This window comes from Geotrypetes seraphini, chromosome 10, assembly GCF_902459505.1.
Source record: "Geotrypetes seraphini chromosome 10, aGeoSer1.1, whole genome shotgun sequence".
NCBI classification, from domain to species: domain Eukaryota; kingdom Metazoa; phylum Chordata; class Amphibia; order Gymnophiona; family Dermophiidae; genus Geotrypetes; species Geotrypetes seraphini.
In genome coordinates, this window is record NC_047093.1 from 75,920,455 (window position 1) to 75,940,712 (window position 20,258).

General features: G+C 40.0%; 1 protein-coding gene across 7 annotated transcripts in view; it reads right to left on the bottom strand.

Annotated features, from left to right (window-relative positions):
• Nucleotides 1-20,044, bottom strand: part of ADGRD2 (adhesion G protein-coupled receptor D2) — a 408,458-nt gene extending 388,414 nt beyond the window's left edge. For 4 of the 7 annotated variants that reach the window (XR_004540974.1, XM_033962423.1, XM_033962427.1 and 1 more), the window contains exon 1: nucleotides 19,476-19,524. Coding sequence is in view for 3 of the 7 variants with exons in the window: in XM_033962423.1 (XP_033818314.1) it covers nucleotides 19,476-19,478 (3 nt within the window). In the remaining 4 variants the exon portion in view is untranslated. Of the gene's footprint in view, nucleotides 1-201; nucleotides 327-19,216; nucleotides 19,294-19,475; nucleotides 19,525-19,772 lie in introns of those variants that run through there. The other 3 variants (XM_033962424.1, XM_033962425.1, XM_033962426.1) reach the window with 3 other exon arrangements.
• Between the last annotated feature and the right edge of the window lie 214 nt (nucleotides 20,045-20,258).

Genomic DNA, 20,258 nt, shown 5'->3' on the forward strand with positions numbered 1-20,258 from the left:
CTACTCTCGTCAGGCAGGAGGGCATCCACGCATGGCGATTTGTTAGAAGCTTTTCAAAACCTGGACAAAGTACCGGGTTTTGAAAAGCTGTTTGGAGAAATCTGGACATCTGGTAACCCTAAACAGCCCTCCCCCCAAAAACAAACAAACAAACAAACAAAAAAAACCCCCACAACCATACCTTTTATTAAATGGCCTTACTCGGATTGCTACAATAACTGCACTGGAACCGATACGGCCGGTAAAGACTGTCCCCCAGGCTGTAGAGCAGTCTGCTGTAACATTTGAGTGAAAACTTTAGCTTGGTCCTGCATGGTGGAGATCAATTCCCCATGCTGCCGCAGCGTTGTTGCTTGGTTTGCTTGCCAGCGTTCTTCACTCAACTTCAAAATCACTTTCAGGTCCTCACACTGCCTCTGATGTTCTCCGGCTATTGTAGCTAGCATCTGGGCCTGCTCCATGGTGAGTTCCTGAAAGATAAACAAACAAAAAGAAACAACCAAGTGTGGCCGTATGGAAAGAGTGTTCCTCCCTCACTAGCCTCCCCAGCCTCCAGTCCTCCCCAACCAGCACCACTTTATTCTCACCAGCTACCCCTAGGTATTCTTACCCGAGGTACTGATGAGTCTACGCATTCGTGCTGATTAGGTGCACCGCCCGTGCTGACTCCGGTCCGGAACTGGGCTCTGGCTGGATTCACAGGTCCCTCTGGATCCTTGCTCCTTCCTGGTCCACTCCTGAACAGGAACTGCTCCCTCACAGGACTTCTCCAAAGGATATACTGCAGTGGTCTCACTCTGGCACACCTCCTTCCGGTTCTGGCACAACTTGGCTCCTTCTCTGCATGGGTGACCGGAACTCCGGTTGGAAGACCAAAACACGATAATCCAAACAGTCCAGCGGATAAGCAGTATCAGTAGTTCAGGTCACAAAAAAAAAACCCCCCAAAAACAACAACATATACAAATATGGCTTCCCAGCACAAGTCCAAATTCAAAACTTTTTTTTTTTTTTTCAAAATTACAATTCCTGGTATCTCCTGCAGGAAGTGCTATATCCCACTCCTGATACCAAATTAATATCACCACTCTGCTGCCCGAGACCGGGACTCCTCAGCACTACTAGTGGTTTGACATTGAAAGAACACCAGCGTATGACCTGGCCTGGAGTCACCCTGCAGGAATGGACTGACACCAAAAGGAAAAACAGGATTCAAAATCAATCCCACACCTACTGAAGTCAAATGAAGATATATCACTTTACTGTCAATCAATAAAGTCAGAAATGGCATACGAAAACAATAAGCATTGGTTTTTGTTCAAACAAAACCTGAAGCAAAAACCCCAAATAGTTAAAAGAAAAAAAAAAATAAAGTTCAGTTTTCCTTCTTTGCAACCAAGCAAGAAAATTCTGTCCATGAGCACTGGCTCTCCTAAGAGTTAAAAGTTACATTGTACTTCAAGCCTGCTCCCAAGCAGAGTAAACTCTTAACAAAGTGCTCTGTTCAATTCGTAGCACTGCTTATAGTCCTTCAATAGAAGCCTCTAGCAGGTAGCACTGCTGGGCGAATTAGGAGTGTCTCAGGTTTGTCTTGCAATAACAGCTTTTTAAAGTAGCTATCAAAAAAATCCCCTCCCAGGATGTTAACAAACCTCTCCCCAAAAATGACTACTCCCAGCTTCAAATATTTAAACCCAAAAATAAGGCAGAGCTCAACAAAGAAAGTCCAAACCCAAAAACAAAACCACACAGTTTCCAAAAGCACAACTCACTGTTGGTTGCAGGTAAGTCATGAACTCCTCATGAAGGCTTCCTTATTAATCCCAAAGGAGTGTCTTCCTCCACAGCATGCCGTATCACAAAGTCTCCAGATTCAAGTACCTGCATAGGTTGGACTGCTTTTACCTCTGCCTGGACCAGGGGAGACCTACTGGGAGAGAAACCAGATCCTTTCCCCTTGCTTGCCTCTCTGCTTCTCCCAGCTTGCTGCCTTTACTAACAAAGGCCACACCCTGCTCTAGCTGGGTCAGCAGGAATTACCTCAGCCCTTGGGCTCCCCCCGGTGGAACCTGAAGAGCACCTAAGCCCAGAGCACCTAAACCCACCGGCTCCCCCTGGTGGAAAACCATGGCAGTAACATGACCAAGGCAGAACGGAACCTACTTGGTCACAAGGTCCATGTCCTAACTGCAAGAGGTAGTCTGCTTTTTGGCACCTTTTGTCCAGTTTCTTCCGATATCTGGCAAATTGAGTTGTGTACTACCTTTTGGGTTTTACTAGATTGTTCCGAGACATGTTTGGTCACAGAGGTAGCATCTATTGGTTTTCTGTGTGGCTTAGTTACATGACTGCTTTCTTGAACCTCATTCTCTGCTTTAGGATCTGGATCAGTTTCTTCTGTTTTCTTCTTTTGCACAGTCAGAAATACACTCGAGGTAGCTACTGTACTTGTAGCTTTCAGTTGTGGTTGCTCATTTTTCAAAAAGGGGAAAAACGATAGGGAGGGTAAAAAATTTCGAGACCTAAAGCAACTGGTTATAGGTCGGAAGAGGAAAGATTAAAAGCGTCATTAAAAAGATAAGTTTTTAGAAGTTTTTTAAATGAGGTAAGATCTTTTTCTCCTCTAATGTACAGTGGTAGTAAGTTCCACAGTTGTGGGGCCATAACTGAAAACATATCTTGTCTTCTGGTGCCTATAATTTTTAAAGAAGGAACGGTTAGGAGGTTTTGAGAAGTCTAACGAAGAGACCAAGAGATGTTATAAGGGATTAACATTCTGGTGATAAATTGAGGTTCATTAAAAATTAAAGATTTGTAAACTAAAAATAATATTTTGAAGGTAATGTGGTGGCTGATAAGGAGCCAATGGGAATCTATCATTAAGGGCATAACATGATCAAATTTTTTGGCATTAAAGATAAGTTTAACAGCTGTATTTTGAATTAATTGGAGCCTTCTTTTATTTTTTTGTGTAATGTTAAGTAAAATAGAATTGCAATAATCAATTTTGGCTATAACCAGAGAATGAATTAATATTTTAATGGATTTTGGCTCAAGAAATTTAGAGATCGAGCTAATCAACCGTAAATTTGAAGAAGCACATTTTGACTATATTACTAATGTGGTCATGGAACAATAGTTTGTCGTCGATGATAACACCAAGGACTTTTAAGGAACATACTAGCTTTAAGGGAATAGCATTAAGGACGAAAGGAGAACTCAAAATTATGTCCTTTTTCCAAGTAAAGAGGATCGATTTAGTTTTGTAAATGTTTAAAGCTAATTTATTGGAGTTGAGCCAAGTTTCTTGTTGATTGCCATAATTTCATCATTGTTTTCTGGGTGTACAGGATGAAGGAGCTGGATGTCATCCGTGTATGCAAATGGTGTAAAGCCTATTAATTGATATAAGCTAAGTAGTGGAGAGAGGAAAATGTTGAACAGAAGAGGTGACAGAATAGAGCCTCGAGGGATACCGTAAGTTAAGGAAAAGGCTTTGGAGTTTTCGTCATTAAGTCTGACAATTGAAGAACGATTAGAAAGAAATGAAACGAACCAATTTAAGACATGATTGTCGATACCTAAGGATTCAAGTCGTTTGAGTAATAAGTCATGATCAATTGTATCGAAGGCCGCAGATAAGTCTAGTGAAAAAAGGGCTACTGATTTGTGATGGTCTAGGTAGTAGTGGCTGCATTCCTGATATCCAAGAGGCACTGCAGTGATTGGCGATAGGAATTTTGGCTTATGATCCGAAGGAAGTTTCTCAGACATTCTTCAGGTGGATTTCTGAAAGACAAGACGAGCATGTTATCAACAACATCATTTATGACAAATATTTTGTCCTTGTGTTGAATGAAGTACATGTACTTTTCACAAGATGCTTTACTACAGACAAATTTTACTATTTGAAGATCACATCAGTAAATGTACTGATCTAAAGTCTCTTTTTTAATAGAGACTTTGAGAATTTTTAAGTCTTCATTTTAGCTATGTATTAATTTCTTCAAGTAGAAACTGCCCACTATCCATCCTATCATGACAAAATGTCGTCACAGCTATAAATGCCCTTTCCTCTCAACATGCCCTATCATAAGTTTGGCATGAACGTAGGTCAAAAGACAATTTGCTTTAGGAAGCTTTTAAAAAAGACACCTGTTGAGAATTAAAAAGGTAGCCATAGAAGGAAGGGAGAGAAAGAGAAAAGGCCAAGAATATGGCTTCCTGTATAATGAAGGTAGCTTTTTTTAGTTCAGTGTAGCTTCAAGCTATGTTCATGTCTATTCCCTAATGTTCAAAATATGCCTCTAACTGATCTGTATCATGGATATTCTTGTTAGCATTGTCTTGACCCTCTTATCATTTTTAATAGATTTCTTGGGGAACCAGCAGTTTATTTACAACTGGGTCTGCATCCTACAATACTCAATATCAAATCAGTGGATACTTAAGTCCATTGCCTAGGGGAATACTTCAGCTACTCATATGTAATAAGAGTTTTCTTCCACCAATTATAGACCACCAGTGTCCTTGCTACAGTCAAGCCCAGGGCTATTCCTTTTCAAAGGCCATTTCCTGGCCAAAAGGCATCCAGGTACCATGTCACCGAGTGGCTTTCTTTCCAAAATAAGGAGTATTCCCACATCTTCGAGGTATGTAGTTGCATCCATGATCAGCTGCTACAGACTTGGCTCAGAAGACAAGCAAAGATGTTCAAAGACATTAACTACTTGTACAAAGTAAAAAGGACTCTATACAAACAAACAGTATCACCTCTGTCTTATATTTAAAGTAGGGCTAAAATCTAGGTATTTGTGCTCATAAAAGATTAGCCAGTAAATTATTGGAGGAAGAGTCAAAAGATCCCAAAGTTTAGGGAGCTAAAACAGTCCACAATGCTATTTTTAAAATTTAGCTTACTTTCACACAAAAGATTTCCCATCTTATAAATTCACAAAACAAAAACCAAACCCAGTAAAATTAGTATTTAACTAAATGGTAAAAAGAAACCAAAAACAACTCCAGGTTATTTAAGAGAAGAATCAATTTTAAACTACTTCAAGTCAAAATTAAAAAAAATATATTTAATGATGCATTTGGAACAAAACTGTCCTTTTTAGGACAACAGAAGAAGATCTGTCTTTTGTTCCCCCCCCCCCCCCGCATTTGTTTTTCCCCTTTTTGTTCTTTACCTCTAAAGATTGTAGGTCTTTCCCATATTCCATATGTTTCTGTATGTCATATCTCATCTATAGTCCCCCGAATATCTGTATTCTGTTAATTTTAAAGTCTTACATGTATTTTATATTGCATATCGCCTAGAATTTTGATTAGGCAGTTAATCAGATTTTAAATAAACTTGGAAACTTGGTATTTGAAAACCCAAACCAACACATGTTGTGATGGAAGATTGGATGAAAGAATTTAGATTAAAATTTAATTCAGACAAAACCAAATTTTTCTTTGTGTATCCAGAAAATGACAAAATTGGGACAACTCTAATAATAAAAAATAACCAATATCCAATTCAATCTACTATAAAAGTCCTAGGGGTTATTCTGGATCACAATCTTACCATGCGCAACTAGGTGGACACAGTATGTTATGGAGACTTCGAACACTCAAAACTATTTTGATTTTTCTGCTTTTAAGATTCTGGTGCAGACATTGGTTCTTGGACATTTGGATTATTGCAATATCATTTATTTGGCAAACACTAACAAAAATTAGGACATGATTAATCCAGAATACTGCAGTTAGGCTCATTTATGGACTGAGGAACTATGATTACATCACATATTGTTATCGTGAATTACATTGACTACCCAAGGAGACACAAATTCTTTTTAAATTGGGATGTCTTTATTATAAAGGTATTAATGGGTCTAGCTCCTTCCTACCTTATATAGAGTCATTTTGCTATTCCTCTACGCATCACTCATGTATTACCAAAGCCTATTTTGTTTTTCCACCATCCAAGAGCTATAGGTACAAAAGATGATATGATAAAACCCTCTCTTCTCAAACTACTTTATGGGACAAAGATTTCAAGCATCTCTCATCATCCATTTTTTACCTTCATTACAGGAAACAACTCAAGACTTTCTTGTTTATTAAATTTTTTAGCTCTTACTACTAATGTATTTTTTTATTTTGATGCATCATAGCTATTCTTTTTTAAACCGCATTGAACTTTATGGTATTGGTGGTCTAGAAATAAAGTCTTATGTTTTGTTGTACAATGCTTTTCTTTAGCCTGGGTATCAGACTCCCTAGGCAGTTGTGTATGCCTAAATTCAGGTCTTATTTGATGTCTTATCAATGTTAAAATAATTCAGCTTAATACACATTACTGTCTATTAGGGATTTGTAAACTGTTTAGATAACCTCGATAGTCAGTATATAATCAGGTACTCAAGCATTTTCCCTATTTGTTCGGGTATTATGCTTCCCTAAACTAAGGGGAGTCTATGATCTCACAAGCTTTTGTTTAATTTTTATTTTGGATTACACAGTTAACCAGTGGAGTAGCGAGGAAGAGAGGAGTCCAGGGTGGTGGCACCCCACCCTTATCTGTCCCCCCTTCACTCTAGTTGAAGTTGTTGCTCACGGTGGTCAACATTCTCCTTGTGACCCCTTCAGCTCTCCCTCTGATGTCACATATGTGCGGCACCCAGAAGCGACATCAATGAGAGCCAACGGGGTCGCGAGGAGCACATTGTTGGCCACTGCGAACTTCGTCTAGAGGTATGGGGGAAGGGAAGGGGGCACACAAGTGGAGGGAAGGAATAGGAAGCAGCGGGGATGCCAGTGCCCCCACCAACCTGGCCCCTGAGGCGGACCGCCCCCTCCCCCCTTACTACATGAGCAAGGGACATCGACGCCTCTTGAAAGCTTAGGTTTGAAAATAATAACACATGCAAAATGACACCAGCGCAAGGTTTTCAAAATTATAATTAAGATTTATTGAATTATTGTTTCTATTTTTCCATTATGAGATCAAAAGAATCAAGCATAATTGCTTAACAGTTGCGCTAATGGGAGATCGTTATAGTTGCCAAATGCTGGCCTTCTCATAACGAGCTCGTCTTACTATCTCATTTCATTCTATTATATACTTTTGGCTTATTGTGACATCATCAGGTTGACAACCAATAAAATAACATGGGTGGTCTTAAAAGTTTAGACAAAGCAAAATTCCTCCATGTTTCAAAGTTAGACAGTTTTAGAAAATTACTTTTGATTTCTGAATTAACATTATAACACTCTAACCTATTCAAGAGAATCTACAATTATTAACAGGGTGCTGAGAAATGCTCAACCTCTCCCTAAATTGACAGGTTCAAATTACATAACCTTAGCCTGGAGGAGGAGGGGTTGGTCTCCCCCTCTCCTCCTAAGCTGACAGTCTCACACACAAAGAGCAGGAGTCTCTGACTTAATTACTTCCAGATGTTGCTGTAGGATTTCTTTATGTTGCAAAGATATATATATGTTTTTTTCCAAAACCTATGCTTTTGTTCAACACAGTCACACAAATCACTCCAGGGGCCCCCATTCATTCATAACTCGGCCATTCATACTTAATGCATTTTATATCTTAGTTTATGACACGTTATCTTCCTAGCCAGTCTAAAGCACATGTGGTATTAATTAACACCACGATGCTGAGAACAAAGACTGGGAACACAAAATGGATTCCGTCCTCTGGTTTCCTTTCTGATCTGACCCAACAGCAAAATACATAAAAGAACACCATTCTTTCCCTTATATTAATCTATAGTGTGTTTTTCTCTGGCCTTAGCTACATTATATTTAGATTTTTATTCACCCTTTTTTTGTACGCTTCTATTTGGGCATGGCCCTAACTGACACATATGTTTGTATCTAACTAGAATTACCCAGAATAATACGAAAAACAGGCGCTTTTGTAGAAAAACTCCACAAAAATACTGCACTATCATGTTCTGTAATCCATTCCATTACCGTCCCATAACCATCACCCCCCTGCTGGCCACAAGCCACTACTCCTCAACACCACTGCGGTTGACCAAGATAGGCTTTTACAAAGCTGTGCTGCCGAGTGGTGCACACTAAATGCCAAGCCAACTATAGGAAAAGAATGGGTGGCTTGTCGTTTAGCATGCACTGCTCAGCAGCACAGCTTTGTAAAAGGATCTGCAAGTTTCAAAATTCTAAACATCAGCCTCCACATGTTTAAGGACTCAACTCCCCCTTTTCCAAACTCACTGAGGAAGACACTCCTCCCTCAATATTTGCAGGGCTTAGGGGCAGAGCAGGCCCGCAAATATTGAAAATTCACAAATAACTTTTGGGCCAACTCTGACCCATCCCCGCCTCTCTCCCATCTTCCCCCCCAGCATCCCGGTCCTTACCTGGTGGTCTAGCGGTCTTTCGGGGCAGGAGCAATCTTCCTATGTTCCTACCCCGTGCAGATCACTGATCCAAAATGGCTGCCGTGAGTTTCCATAGTCTCTCGAGACTACGCCGAGAACTCATGGCAGCCATTTTGGATGAGTGATCTGTACTGGGCAGGAACGTAGGAAGATTGCTCCTGCCCCGAAAGACTGCTAGACTACCAGGTAAGGTCCAGGGAGACCTGGGAGGCGGAGGTGATTCCAATTTTAGGAAATTGCGAGTCCTAAAACCGCAAATTGGGAGGTGGGGGGAGTATAGTAGCTCCCCAACTACGCTTATTTCTGTTTAACCCTTTATTTGGCATTGTTGCTCAGAAGCAACATGCATCTTCTATGACTCTTATGGGAGATCTGCATCTTCAGGTACCTACTAGGCACTGTTGCTCTCTCATTCAACATCAAGTTACATAAAGCAGCCATTTCACTATCTGTCAATAATTAAAGGGTGAAAGTTTAAGGTACACCATTCAACTGAATACTTTGTTAGGTATGCACAACCGCATCCATGTTACTCTTGACATAGGAATGAGATTCTCATCACCCTAGAACTTACAGCTCCATTTGTCTTGCAGACCACCATTCTTTGCCATCGCATTGAATAGGTTGGCATGTCCATGAAAACAAGTAAGCAATTAATCTGTAATAATCTCCACGATGGCACATAACAGAAGAGAAACGTGTCCAAACAAGCTTTACTTACTACCACCAAATCTCCCAAAAATGGTTTATGGTTTATTAGGCTCGTTATACCGCTTGTTCATTTTACTGGTCCAAGCAGTTTACAAAATATAAGATAAAATAAAACAAATGTAAAAAAGAACTCCATTATTAGATAGTATAGACCTAGCCCATATAAACAGCAGGCATACTAAGGAGCATTCACTCTTACAAAAAACATTCACTCCTAAATAAAATCATATAAATACCATTAAACTTTAAAATTCCCCCTGACTCCTAACTAAAGATCTAGAATAGGGGTGTCCAACCTTTTGGCTTCCCTGGGCCGCATTGGCCGAAAAAAATGTTTCTGGGGCCGCAGAAACGCGCAAACGCAGCAGCAAGACAGAGGAGGAGCCGGCAAGATGGTAAACAACCGGGGGCAGCAGAGGAAAACACTGCATCGCCCTCGACCAGGGCCGCATAAAATACTTCACGGGGCCGCTAGGAACATTCAGAATATATGAGTAATATCAGATTGATTTAAATCTTGTCCAAATGCTTCTCTAAAAAATACTGTTTTTAACATAATTTTGAAAGATTTTAAATTTGCCTCTAGTCTCAGCTCTCTTGGCATATGGTTCCATAAATTTGGAGCTGCAAAGTAGAATACTTTATTTCAAGTAGACTCCCATCTAGCTCTATGAACAGAGGATATTACCATTCTATTATCCTGAATAGATCTCAAAGTTCTTAATGGCGAATAGGGTATCAAATATGAATGTAGATAAGCAGGCTGTAGAGAATAGAAAACTCTATGCGCAAGAAAGAGCTTTAAATCGGATTCTATAACGAATGGGTAGCCAGTGATATTGCAAATAAAGAGGTGTTACCCTATCAAATTTTTTCTTAAAGTCTAAAACTTTTATTGCAGTATACTGTAAAGTTTGTAATGTTTTCAGATTCCTATTTGAGGTCCCCAAGTATACAATATTGCAATATTCCAACATGTTCGCCCATATAGGGGCTGTCCATGAACAAGACAGGCAATTTATTCTGAGGAGAACTTGGATGTGGTGTGCCCCAAGGCTCAGAGCTGGGTCTTAATATATATTTTTTTAGCTCCTTTTACTTCAAGTCACTTGATCTGCATACATAGAAGAATAAATTGAATGCTGGCATCTGCTTATTTTATCACCCACTACTCAATCCATATTGCATATGTACATTAAACTCAAAAATTGTATAATGACTTTTTTTTTTTAAAGTTTTAACACCCCACCCCACCACAACCACACTTTTCTCTTGATCTGTTTTTCCTCTGCATTACCATGCCATCAAAAAATTTGTGGCTCTGCAATCCCATTTACTAACTCTGCCCTTGGGAGTACTTTTTTTAAAATATATATATATTTATTGAAAATCATACAGAATAGAAAACAAACCAACAGATGCCAGTACCAACCAAACTGTCGTAACATAACTCTGTGCCACAATGTGATTATAATACATGTAAACAGTACCAGAATACCCCCCTCTCCCATCCCCTCCCAACCCCCCCCCCCCCATGTCCTGAATGCAAAATAATATCAAATATAAATAAGAAATCAACTACTCCTCCTGGCCATCCAGTCAATATAAGGCTTCCACTGTTTCAGAAATGCTCCTAAACTATGATGTTTTAAAGCTGTCAATTTGGACATACGAAACACATAATCCATTTTATTAACCACTTGTGCTTACGACGGAATCGTAGCCTGGCGCCAGGCCTCCACCAACAGAAGGCACGCTGCCGTGACCCCAGTCACAATAATACGAGAGAACTTAGATGGGATTCCCAGTGGAGTCATATTCAACAAGGCACAACCCACATCTTTAACCATAAGCACCCCACATATATCCGATAGGCAGGAGAACACCATATCCCAATAAGGGCCCACCTTTGGACAAGTCCACCAGATATGTTCAAAGGAGCCTAGCTCCCCACACCCTCTCCAACACTCAGATATATTAGAATTAATCCGATTAAGTCTTTCGGGAGTGTAATACCAACTATATAAAAGCTTATATCCATTTTCTACCATATTGCTTGCTATAGAAGGCTTAAGAGAACGCAATATGGACTTCCACTGAGCCGTTGTAAATGTGCGACCCAATAATGTCTCCCAAAAAAACAAAATAATGCACCGGATGAGTATCATGCACTAAAAGCAATCCATAAAGTCTAGAAATGCACCCCCGCCCACTAGAGGCCTCCAACACCTTATCCCATACAGTATTATCTAAAAGAAGATTGGGCAAAGCCTTCCATTTAAGAAAGTCCACCACCTGATTATGTTGTAAAAGATCCGCCCCCTGTAAACCAAACTCCTCCTACATAGGGAAGTCAAAACCAAAGCTCCCTCTACCACAAAAACTGTCCCAATGTTACCAACCCCTCTGCTTCCCAGACCCGATATTGAGCATCAAGGTGACCTGGAAGAAAACCCTCTGCCACCCTCATTGGAGTCTGAAGAAAATAAACCTGCTCTGGAAACAATTTCTCCCTAAATAACACCCACATACGCAAAACCACCCCCAATATCGGTGTAGCCCTTCTAGCAATAGCTCAAATCCGACCCAAGTCATATCACGGGACATATCTGAGTGAAATATCACCCAGAAGCCAATCATCCATTTGCACCCAAGTCTTATGGGACTCCTGCTGCCATGCCAACAAATAACACACCTGCGCCACAATATAATAATAATAAAAGTTGGGGACCGCCATACCCCCCTATCCCTGGATTGAAAGAACATTTTACGACTAACCCGTGGAGGCCTACGTCTCCATATGTACGAAAAGATAAGACAGTGCCCATGCTCAAAAAAAGCCCAAGGAAGGAGAATTGGCAAAGCAGTACATAAATAGAGCAATCGAGGCAATACCATCATTTTAATCACATTCACCCTCCCCAGCCACGAAATATGCAACCGCTCCCATCTATCCAAGTCTTCCCTCAGCTGATGCAGTAAGCTAGGATAATTAGCATCATATAAAGAGGTGAAGTCTGCCATAAGATATATTCCTAGATATTTTAAATTATGGGGCACCCAACAAAAGAAGAAACGCTGTTGTAATGTTAAACACTCCTGCCCCCCAATCGTAAGATTAAGAATCTCAGACTTGGACATATTTACTCGAAGCCCAGAGACTCGCCCATAATCAGCCAAAGCCGTAACTACCCCCTGTAAGGACTCCCCCAGATTCCTGAGTGTGAGAAGAATATCATCAGCAAAATGAAGTATCTTTTGTTCCCGCCCTCCACTAGGGATGCCCATTATGTGGTGGCACTCCCTCACTCTCTGCGCATAAGGCTCCATTGCTAATGCAAAGAGAAGGGGAGACAATGCGCACCCCTGACGAGTACCTCTAGCCAGCTCAAATTCCGCACAATAAGCACCATTCACCTTAAGCGTCGCCAAAGGTTTGACATATAAAGATTTAGTCCACTCTAGGAATTGACCCGAGATGCCCATAACAGATAATGTCTGAAACAAAAAATGCCAAGATACCCTATCAAAAGCCTTCTCGGCGTCAATTCCCAGAATCAGAGCTGGTGCTTTCCGCGACTGGGCAGAATGAATAATATGAAACACCCGGCGTAGGTTATCAAAAGTTTGCCGACCCCGATTAAAGTCCGCCTGATCGTCTTGTACCAACTGCCCCAGATATCGTTGCAAGTGATGCACCAAGATCCCTGTAAAGATTTTATAATCCGTTCCAAGCAATGATATGGGACGATAAGAAGCTCTATCAGTTGGATCTTTTCCAAGTTTTATGTTTAAATGATTTTTATTATTCCAGCAGTAAGAAGCAAATACAAACAGTAGTACCATTCAGGAAATAACATTTTCAACAATATAATCAGTTCCCCTCCCCTCCCCAAGAATCCATGGCCAGTCCAACACCTGAGAGTGGGAATAAAATCTTAAAGATTCAAAAGTCTACTGCGAGCACGCGGTGTGAGGTCCTGCCAGAAGTGCTCCCACACCTGACAAAATTTGCGACCCGGGCCAAGAGTCAAGTCTCCCACCATGCGTCTCTCCAGTGTTGCGTGCACTATCATTAGGGATCTCCATTGTGCATATGACGGGGGATCACGGGAGAGCCAGTTGGTGAGGATGGCTTTTTTTCCCATCAAAAGGGCTCTGGAGATAAATGCTGACATTCCCCTGGGTTTGGGCAAGGCTATATTATAAAATCCAAATAACGCCCTCGGTTGCGGAAGCCATCACCTTCCCCAAAGCGATGTGGTATATAGGCCAAGATGTCTCCAAAACTGTTGGATTGCGGGGCAGGCCCAAAACATGTGACTCAAAGATGCGTGAGCCTGATTGCATTTCGGGCAAGAATGCGACGCAGTAATCCCCATCCGGGCTGCACGTTCCGGTGGAATGTAAAGTCTAAGAATAATTTTCAATTGCATTTCCCAGTGAGTAATATTGGGTGACACCTTCTGAATGTTCTTCAGGACCCGTTGTAACTGTTGAGCAGTCAACTGGCAATGCAAGTCCTCAGCCCACGCTGTCACTAATATATCCAGATTCGTACTTGGTTGGCAATCCCGGATTCCCACAATATGAAATCGTAGAGGAATCCTCTGTTGGGCTGAAAGGCTGAAGAGTTCCGAAAGCGTCTCCCTGCAGACTTCAGTAAGGGCAGCCACTGGGAGGGACTGAACATAGTGACGAATCTGGTAATAGGCGAAGAGATCATTAGCCTGTAGGTTAAAAGTTCGTTGCAGCTCGGCAAATGTGACCAGGCTCCCCTCCTCCAAAAACAGGTGAAAAAGATATTGTAGACCTTGTGCTTGCCACCTAAGAAAGGTGGCATTTTGCATGCCCGGCTGGAAAGCTCCATTGCCCAGTATAGGCAAATATAAAGACACCCTAGAAGACAATTTGGCTGTTTTACAGACCCATCTCCATGTCCTTCTGGCCGGCGTAAAAATGGGGTAATGAGACTTTTCCAAGTTTTAACAACAATGTAACCCCAGCCAACCTCCAGGACCAAGGCAATTCAGCCCCTCCCTTCAAGCTGTTAAATTCCATAAGAGGTTTAACCAAAAAAGAGCTAAAACATTTATAAAATTTATTGGGAAATCCATCCAGTCCAGGAGCTTTTCCTAAAGGAAGCGCCTTAATAGACAGCAATGTTTCCTCTTCCTCAATAGGTCTGGAAAACCAATTCGCCTCCTACAAAGATAACTTAGGAAGGGTCACCTGTCCCAAATAAGCAACTACATTCCTTTCTGAAGTGACAGCCTCCTCAGTATATAACTCAGTATAATATTGGGTAAGTATATCACCAATATCACCGGAGGAGCGGCAAAGCACTTCATCCAGACCCTTCAACTGGAGAATATAATTTTGCGTACGCTGCTTACGAAGTTTATGCGTCAAAAGGCGCCCTGCTCTATTACCCATCTCAAAATAAGTTTGCTTCAGAAGCTCAAGGTGCTGTGCTATATCCTGTAACTTTCTGAATCTGAGATAATACCTTCGAACGCCCACCCTCCTGCTTATGCTGAGCCTCCAGCCCCAATAACCGGGCCCTGAGACTCTCCACCTGTTGATTATGCTCTTTTCTACGAAAAGCCCCCAGGGATATAATCCTGCCTTTCATAACGCATTTCAAACCCTCCCAGAACATCACGGGAGAAATCCCCTCGGTAAGATTAAGCAGGATATAGTCTTTAAGACGGTCAGTCAGCTGGGATATATTAACGGGGTCCAACAATTTAGGAGTACTTTTTGATAACCATTTCAATAATTGTACACAAATTGTTTCTTTACACTGCAACAGTATGCTGCATGCTCACTTTTCAATCTCCAGTCCCTAACAATTTTCTCACTTGTGATGTCTGGCTATTGACTTCTGCAACATCTTGTACAGGTTTTTTCAATATGGACTCTGGTGATTTCAAATCATAAAAATACTGCTGTAAAGCTCATTTATAGGGCTAAGAAATTATAGAGTTTCTCAATGATGTTTAGTTCAAAATACTGCTCCTGCTGGATTTACCTTAGCTCTTTTGTTCCTCTTCTCAGCATGTTAGTTATCCCCTCTCACCTCCAAATTCAGCCTCATTCTGCTCAGGCTTCCTGTTTTAGGGTTACTACTCCCATTCAATGGGATTCCCTCCTTTTTGACCTTTGTACTAAACCCTCACTTAAATTCAAGTATCTACTTTTTTGTGGGGTAAGGGATTTTTCTCCACTACCTCTCAGAGTTAAGTCATGTTTCTTTTTATGCAATGACAGATCCAGTGCAGCTTTCACCTTGTCCGTATGATCTGTTTCTTTCCCCCTCCTCCCATGTCGTCACTTGGGTGAATAATTACAGCTCTTTCGCCATTTCCATCATATAAATTTAACTGCAACTTAACACTTTTCATACTCCCTATATTTCTAATTTTTGCTGTTTTAAGTGATATTTTAAATATAAAATGAGAAACCTTATTTTCACTATGTAATTCAAAATGTTGATCCAACTACCCAAGAAAAAAGTGTGTGTTCAGTTACTTTAACTTGAGTTCTTTTCTAAGTGTGTGTGTGGGGAGCGGGTGGGGGGGTGGGTAATAAGAGTAAACTACGGCCCTCTTTTACTAAAGGTGCGCTAAACGAATTAGCTCACGCTAAACACTAACGCGTCCATAGACCTACATGCACGCGTTAGCGTTTAGCGCACCTTAGTGAGAGGGCCTAAGTAGCAGTTTTTACCACAGTTTTCCTTTATGCCATTCTCTCGCCAATTTGTGGAAGTAGGGCTGGCAAAAGCAGAGCTTCAACCTAGTGTTTTACTATTGGAAAAGTCGCCTTTCCCCTCTCCTATAGGTATGAATATTGTACCTCAGGATGGCTTTTCAGGAGAATTGTTTCTAATGAGCACTCCAGATGAACCTGAGGCCATAATCTCCACCTACTCCCCCCATTCAAAGGCATGATTATTTTGAACAGTTTGACCATCTTTTGGCATAGTGAATGCAGCTGATGGAAATACATCAAGACTTAGGACCCTGTAGTAGCTGGAAACCATAATATACTCCAGAGATCAATACTCAGGCAGGGAGCCAAATATCTACCGTACATTTTGCAGTTGTGTTGACACAGCAGCATTTAGACACCAACATATTACCAGGTGCATTCAAATACTGTGTGCCAATTTATTCTGAACTTTGACTTTATACTGTCACCATTCAGATAGCTCATTTAGGAGTCCCCCCACCATCTTCTCTATTTTTAACAGAGATGCATAGTAGTGAGCAGAGCAATGTGGATAACAGCATCTGTGTGCCATATGTTTGAGGATTATCTATTCTGGCAAGAAAACAGTACCAATTTCCCCCTTCAAATCCAACTCCTTTCCCCAATAGAGTAAAAAAGTCCAAGGACCTGTTTTACCTCCCACTCTGCATAAATATAGAAACAAAGTACTGCACAACTCCCACTTTATATCAAGGTTTTTATATTACAAAAGATTTGATAAACAGATTAAAAATTCTTCTAAATTATGTTACACCATTCACAATTATTTTTTTGAAAGATATTATTTTAGCAGAGAAAGAGAGATCCATTATAATCACAGCAATGGCACTACCACATTTAGAGCTTAGCCTAAGCAAAAGGCACACAAACATAAATGCTTATAGCAATATGAAAAAGATGGAAAAAAAAAATAAAAAAAGAGACAACTCCCTTAACTGTAATAGCACATAGCAAAAGTTGCTACTATAAAACCAGATAACATAAGAATAGCCTTGCTGGGTCAGACCAATGGTCCATCAAGCCCAGTAGCCTGTTCTTATGGTGGCCAATCCAGGTCACTAGTACCTGGCCAAAACCCAAGGAGTAGCAATATTCCATGCTACCAATACAGTGCAAGCAGTGGCTTCCCCCATGTTTTTCTCAATAACAGACTATGGACTTTTCCTCCAGGAACTTGTCCAAACCTTTCTTATAACCAGCTACGCTATCCGCTCTTACCACATCCTCTGGTAACATGTTCCAGAGCTCAACTATTCCCCGAGTGAAAAAAAAAAAATTCCTCCTATTTAAAAGTATTTCCCTGTAATTTCATCAAGTGTCCCCTATTCTTTGTAATTTTTGACAGAGTGAAAAATCAATCCACTCTACTCAGGATTTTGTAGACTTCAATCATATTTCCCCTCAGCCGACTCTTTTCCAAGCTGAGGAGCCCTAACCGTTTTAGTCTTTCCTCATACAAGAGGAGTTCCATCCCCTTTACCATCTTAGTCTCTCTTCTTTGAACCTTTTCTAATGCCACTATATCTTTCTTGAGATAAGGAGACCAGAATTGAATGCAATACTCCAGATGAGGTCGCACCATGGAGCGATACAGGGACATTATGACATTCTCAGTCTTGTTAACCATCCCTTTTTAAATTATTCCCAGATCTTCTACTCCAGCACTAAATCCATGTTGTTCATCATTTATTGTTCTTGATATACTGCTTTTTTGTTGCAGTACAGATCAAGGTTTACAACAAATTTAAATAGAAATTGAACCCAATTAAAAAAAAAAAAAAAAGGACAGAGACATACAATCATACAAAATACATATACATTTAAAAGCCAGCTTCTGCAAGGAGATACTCTTGAGTGCCTCTGCTATTTGAAGGCTAACAAGCAACAAATGCTTTTTCAGAGATGCGTTTTTAATGTTATATGAAATTTGATAAATGATTTTTCTAATCATAAAAATGAGGTAGAATATAATTCTATGTCACCATAAAAAATACTAAATTCTACGAAAAGAAGCAAAAATAAAATGTATTTTACAAGTCTGAGATGGAACACAATCAAATTAAAACAATAGAAATACACAAAGTTAACTAAAAGCTTTCAGTTTTGATTAGTTCTACGGGGGAACATGGATGAATGTTACTTCAAAGCCAAGGACCTATTCCCAAGAAAATGTTTAACCTTTTTTTTTTTTTTGGGGGGGGGGGGAAGAAAAGAAAGAAAGCTTTTCTATTAGCCTACATCGTGTTGGTAAAGTTGGACCAACTGTAAAGAAGCCACACCAGTTATTAGCACAGTCTATTCTCTAGAGAGGGTATTAGGGTTACCATATGACTCCAGAAAAAGGACGCCAGATTGAAACATCCAGGTTTTACTTCCATTGCCTTCAATGGAAGCAAAACCTGGATGTCTCAATCCGTCCTTTTTTTCCTGGAGTCATATGGTAACCCTAGGTATTATTATATACTGGGCAAAGAAAAGACCTGTAGTAGTAGCCTCCTCTCCCCCCATTAATGACAAAACAACTCATCAATAATCATTAAGTATACATAGGGTATGCTTTCTCTAGTAAGACCTAGGAGAGTAAGTAGCAGGAAGCTCATTTCCATTAGCTTATATGAGTATAGCTACTATACTAGACACATGCTAAAGCACAGAGTCTCTAGGGACTTTCATGGGCTCAAAACCAATAACATTAGAATGAAAATACATAATACCTCTTTTGCTGGTAGGGCTAGTGTCAGTTAGGGTGCTGGTCTTTGACCAGAGGGCCACCGCATGAGCGGACTGCTGGGCATGATAGACCACTGGTCTGACCCAGCAGCAGCAATTCTTATGTTCTTATTCCTAGGTTTTGGGTTTTTTTCTTACAAGACAATATATCTATAACGTGTGCTCTTGTAGGAATCATATCAGATGCCTATAAAAAGGTGCACATTTCTTACTCTATACTGCTTTATCAAGTAAGCCTACAAGAAACTTAAGCCTTCTAGCATCACAGCCATTATATTATAAAAGGCATCTACTTGACTAGATGAAAGACTATTAGGAACTTATATTGTCTGTGACTTAAGACTCAGCTTCCTAGAGCAAAGTCTTATGTAGTATTGCAAATATGCTTAGAACTACCAATACTAGCAGTCACAATGCCAATATTTCAGACAGAGGGCATGTTTTAAAAACTTTTTATAACCCTAGTGAGCAAATACCTCCAAATCAGAAGCATAGCTTTTTAACTAAAAATTAAGTACATTAAAAAAGTATTACTTATGCAAGTTTAAATGTATAACAAAGAGCAGAATAAGAATTACAACCTTAGATCAATATAACATCTTCAGTATTATCCACAGTTCTTTCTATAAATGTGTTCTGCTACAAGTGTATTCCCATTTCTTAAATCAACCACATAGGCCTTCAAAATTAGAGAAAGGAAACAAAACCTTTAGAAGATGAATAACCTATTCTCACATCTTACTCACTTAAACGGAAGGAAAATAGAAAAGAAAAAAAAACCCTTGCAAATCAGGAGTATATAAGAACCCTTTGGCAATAACTTAAACATTGAGGAAGTACCATATAGTGTGACCATATGGCTCCAGAAAAAAGGGGACGGATTGAGACATCCGGGTTTTACTTCCATTGAAAGCAACCAAGATGTCTCAATCTGTTCTCCTTACTTCCATTGCTTTCAATGGAAGTAAAATCCGGATGTCTCAATCCGTCCCCTTTTTTCTGGAGCCATATGGTCACACTACATATACTCCTCTTACTTTAATCAGTTCTAGAGTAGATTAGAACAGCTAAGCTTACCTTACTAACCAAACCTGTTCTAGAATAAAAGGCAAATAAATAAAATATTAAATTTCTTACCTTCTATGAAAGAATAAATTTAAGATACTAAGCAAAAAATCTGCATAGAGAAACAATACAAACTACTGCAATTTTCCAAAATCCCCAAAGCAGAAAAAACTAAAACAGCCACCCCTCTCTCCAGTGTTTAAAAAAACACCTAATCCTATTGCAATACCAGAACCAAAACCCATTTGTTGATAATTGTTGAGACCAGCCTCAGTAATCACTAAATTATGGTCAATGGCTTTGAAAGTTTACACAGGGCAATTAAGGCCCTTGATAAATATACTCTTTTCTTCATTATTCTGAGCCCATTGATTTATGAGCAGGAAAATAAGGTTATACTTTATACAGGGAATTGGTTCACCAATCAACCCTTAAAATTTACTATTCTGTAACAGATAACAAAACAGCCAACAGTTTAAACATGCTAATTGCTTTCTTACTTTTTTGAGTGGCTGTCTTCTAACTGGCTATTCCCAGATTTTTAGAGTGATCTTTACC